General features: G+C 49.9%; 1 protein-coding gene across 2 annotated transcripts in view; it reads left to right on the forward strand.

Annotated features, from left to right (window-relative positions):
* Window positions 1–3,225, forward strand: part of LOC137601238 (zinc transporter ZIP1-like) — a 7,042-nt gene extending 3,817 nt beyond the window's left edge. Inside the window, exons 3-4 of one of the 2 annotated variants that reach the window (XM_068323326.1) lie at window positions 1–12; window positions 2,082–3,225. The exon at window positions 1–12 is cut by the window's left edge and continues 119 nt beyond it. In XM_068323326.1, coding sequence (XP_068179427.1) covers window positions 1–12; window positions 2,082–2,753 — 684 coding nt within the window. In that variant the 3' untranslated portion in view covers window positions 2,754–3,225. The remainder of the gene's footprint in view (window positions 13–2,081) is intronic. The other variant, XM_068323327.1, reaches the window with a different exon arrangement.
* The last annotated feature ends 1,455 nt before the right edge of the window (window positions 3,226–4,680 follow it).

The raw sequence follows: 4,680 nt of genomic DNA on the forward strand, positions 1-4,680 counted from the left end.
GCAGGAATCCCAGTAAGCACCTGTGGACTATTAGCATCAGGAAACAGGCAATGACAGCAGGAAACAGGCAAGGTGCCGATTCTGTGATGCGTTTAAGGACCTCCCCTGATGGTGCTCTGCTCTGCTTGTTTGAGTCCAAGAAGTCAAAGTAAAAGAGTGGTGACATCATCTTTAGAGTGGTGACATCATCTTTAGAGTGGTGACATCATCATTGCTTGTTTCTCACCTTTAGCACAGCTGCTTGTAGCATTCATGAATTCTTGTTTTTGATTCTGTGAAATGAGCTCAGATCGTTTTTGGACAGCTGGAGGTCACTGAGCTGTCCAAGAAGGTGTGTGGAGGGAGGGGCTGTTTAACGTGATAGCACAGATAGCATTGTATTAGCATTAGATTAGCGTTAAATCAGTGTTAGATTAGCCTCTAGCTGCTTCCAGCAGATCCTCTCCTGCTCTCACCAGTCACCAAAGGGAGCCGACGGGTCAGTCGTTGTTCATCTGGACGATTTAACTACACCTGAAGAAGAGCAACACTTCAGGGACCTGAGGAAACACCTGAGGGAACACCTGAGGGAACACCTGAGGAAACACCTGAGGGAACACCTGAGGGAACACCTGAGGAAACACCTGAGGGAACACCTGAGGGAACACCTGAGGAAACACCTGAGGGAACACCTGAGGAAACACCTGAGGGAACACCTGAGGAAACACCTGAGGGAACACCTGAGGGAACACCTGAGGGAACACCTGAGGGAACACCTGAGGAAACACCTGAGGGAACACACTGTCCAAAATGCAAGATGTGCCTGAGAGCTGAATGTCTGCAGCTAACACTAGCATGTTGCAGCTAACACTAGCATGTTGCAGCTAACACTAGCATGTTGCAGCTAACACTAGCATGTTGCAGCTAACAGTAGCATGTCTGCAGCTAACACTAGCATGTTGCAGCTAAGAGTAGCATGTCTGCAGCTTACACTAGCATGTTGCAGCTAACACTAGCATGTTGCAGCTAACACTAGCATGTCTGCAGCTAATACTAGCATGTTGCAGCTAACAGTAGCATGTTACAGCTTACAGTAGCATGTCTGCAGCTAACACTAGCATGTTACAGCTAACACTAGCATGTTACAGCTAACAGTAGCATGTCTGCAGCCAGTGCTATCTTTTAACCAAACATTAATACCAAATATTTAAAAGAGGCACTGACTCTCTCTGACATCATCATGACATCATCATGTAATAAAGCTGTTGCTGCTGGAGGTAACTGGATGTTTGTCATTGATGTAACGTTAGCTCAGCCTTTTTGCTAGTGTGATTAGCTGCTCACGAGCCGATCCGCTCTGCTGGTCCATTTCAACGTACAGAGAAACCAAAGTTGTAGGACCGAAGGGACCTCCGGGTTCAGAACCAGTGGGTTCAGACCCAGCGTGGGTTCAGACCCAGTGGGTTCAGACCCAGTGGGTTCAGACCCAGCGTGGGTTCAGACCCAGTGGGTTCAGACCCAGTGGGTTCAGACCCAGCGTGGCTTTGGACCCAACATGGGTTCAGACCCAGTGGGTTCAGACCCAGCATGGGATCAGACCCAACGTGGGTTCAGACCCAGCGTGGGTTCAGACCCAGTGGGTTCAGACCCAGCGTGGGTTCAGACCCAGTGGGTTCAGACCCAGTGGGTTCAGACCCAGCGTGGGTTCAGACCCAGTGGGTTCAGACCCAGTGGGTTCAGACCCAGTGGGTTCAGACCCAGCGTGGGTTCAGACCCAGCATGGGTTCAGACCCAGTGGGTTCAGACCCAGCATGGGTTCAGATCCAGTGGGTTCAGACCCAGTGGGTTCAGATCCAGTGGGTTCAGACCCAGTGGGTTCAGACCCAACGTGGGTTCAGACCCAGCGTGGGTTCAGACCCAGTGGGTTCAGACCCAGCGTGGGTTCAGACCCAGTGGGTTCAGACCCAGTGGGTTCAGACCCAGTGGGTTCAGACCCAGCGTGGGTTCAGACCCAGCGTGGGTTTAGAGCGGGTGCCCAGCGCCCCCTGCTGGTGTCTCTGCTGGCTTTGGGTCCTGAGTCCTCTCCTGTTCTGTCCCTGCAGCTCCACTTCCCTCTGCCTGAGTTCATCCTGGCCATGGGCTTCTTCCTGGTTCTGGTCCTGGAGCAGATGGTCTTGACGTTCAGAGACCAGTCGGCGTCGCCGGTTGAGGAGCGCCGGTCTCTGCTGCTGGACTCCACTATCCAGGAGGTGGACAGGATCGCCCAGCGTCCCTCCCGCCGGCGTCGATGCCCTGACGACAGCGACGGCGTCCGTTCCCAGTTGGCGCTGCGAGCCTTCATCCTGGTCTTCTCGCTGTCGCTGCACTCGGTGTTCCAGGGCCTGGCAGTGGGGCTCCTGCAGGACGGGGCCCAGGTTCTGGAGATGTGCCCGGCCCTCATGATCCACAAGAGCATGGTGTCCTTCAGCCTGGTCTTCACGCTATGTAGGGACCAACTGCGGCGCCCCGTGGTGGCTGGCTGCCTGCTGCTGTTTGCCGCCATGTCCCCGCTAGGCCTCGGTGTGGGTGTGGCGCTCAGCGAGGCCGGGGCGCCCCCCCAGCATCAGCTGGCCCGCTCCACCCTTGAGGGGCTAGCCACGGGGGCCTTCATCTACGTCACCTTCATGGAGATCCTGCCGCAGGAGCTCAGCTCCTCCAGGAACCGCATCCTCAAGGTGGCCATGCTGCTGCTGGGCTTCGCCGTGGTCACCGCCGTGCTCTTCCTCCGCATGTAACCATGGAAACAGGAAGACTGTTTTCAGACATCGTTTTACTGCACTCAAGCAGTGTGACCAATCAGACCAGGGCTGCCAACACTGACAACACAGATTATTGATCAGTGATTATTGGTGCGATCAATATCCTCCAAACATTATAAGTTTGCCAATAATTTTTTTTTGTAATTTGATAATTTGGGGTCAGAGCTCAGGCCGGTGCTGCCACCTGCTGGCGAGTCTTGGTAACAATCCCCAAACGGATCACAGCGCTACCGACGTTCATCATGGGCTGCGGTTACAAACAGAATCTAATATTAATCAGCTGATCAAGACTCGTCATGCATCCAACGCGCTTCCTGAACACGCTTCCTGAACACGCTTCCTGAACACGCTTCCTGAACACGCTTCCTGAAGCGCCAATAAAAAGTTTGTTGTGAAATGATTTTGACTGCATTTGTAACAAGACAAGAATTAAACGATGGAAACACGTCATGTGACATTTCCTCCTGTAGACACATTGGTGGGGGTCCACCGTTATGCCTGTGGAGTCCTTGATGTGTGCCATGACCAGCTTCTCAGAAGGCCCCCACAGTGAGCCTTCTGTCGCTGGCGACCAAAAGCTTTTATCTCCGCTGTGATTCATTCCGGGCGTCATTCAGCTCACTGTGACGGGGGTCCAGGACCCCGTGAGGGGGGTCCGTGTGGAGATGACGGAGGAACACAAGAACGTCTCTGATTGGGCCAGACTGAGAAGAATCTGTGAAACATTCTGTGTCACTGTGATGATGAACATAAAATATCTTTAATTTAAGTTTTTTTTAAAATTCTAGAGTCAAATTCATTGGATTCTGGATTTTGATACTCATGTAAGAATTTAAACATTTTTCTACCCCAATAAACAGTTTCTGCCAAAAACTCTTATGTAAGCAGTAGCATCATGGATTTAAACTACCTCAGGTACTAAACTACATCAGGTACTTAAACTACATCAGGTACTAAACTACATCAGGTACTAAACTACATCAGATACTAAACTACATCAGGTATTTAAACTACATCAGATACTTTTACTACATCAGGTACTTAAACTACATCAGGTACTAAACTTCATCAGGTACTAAAATACCTCAGTTACTAAACCACATCAGATACTAAACTACATCAGGTATTTAAACTACATCAGGTACTTAAACTACATCAGGTACTAAACTACTGTATATCAGGTACTTAAACTATATCTGGTACTTAAACTACATTATTATTTAAACTACATCAGGTACTAAACTATATCAGGTACTTAAACTACATCAGGTACTTAAACTACATCAGGTACTAAACTACTGTATATCAGGTACTTAAACTATATCTGGTACTTAAACTACATTAGGTATTTAAACTACATCAGGTACTAAACTATATATATAAACTATATAATCCCCGAAGGGAAATTAAGAGAATGCACACTCTAGTTTTTTGTTAGTCAATCAAATCAAATCACATGCATGCATATTAGTGACTACAGGCCCCTGTAACACACACACACACACACACACACACACACACACACACACACACACACACACACACACACACACACACACACTCACACACACACACACACACACACAGGGGGGCCTGTAGGCATGCAGCGGAGGTAGAGTGGCAGGCAGCTCCTTCTTGGTGCGCCTCAAATGAGCAATTTGTAAAGGGGACGGCACCTTGCTCAAGGGTGCCTTGGCAGTGCTCCGGAGGTGAGCTGACACCTCCCACTGTCAGCTCACCTCCGGGTATATTTTTTGGTCGGGAGCGGGAGTCGAACCGCCGATCTTGAATCATGGGACAACCCCCTCTACCGCCCGATTTACCACTGAGGCACTGCCACCCCAAACAAATTACCTCTGGTTCTTTAATTAGATCCGGTCATCAATGTGAATGCTGAAGGGTT

This window comes from Antennarius striatus, chromosome 9, assembly GCF_040054535.1.
Source record: "Antennarius striatus isolate MH-2024 chromosome 9, ASM4005453v1, whole genome shotgun sequence".
NCBI classification, from domain to species: Eukaryota; Metazoa; Chordata; class Actinopteri; order Lophiiformes; family Antennariidae; genus Antennarius; species Antennarius striatus.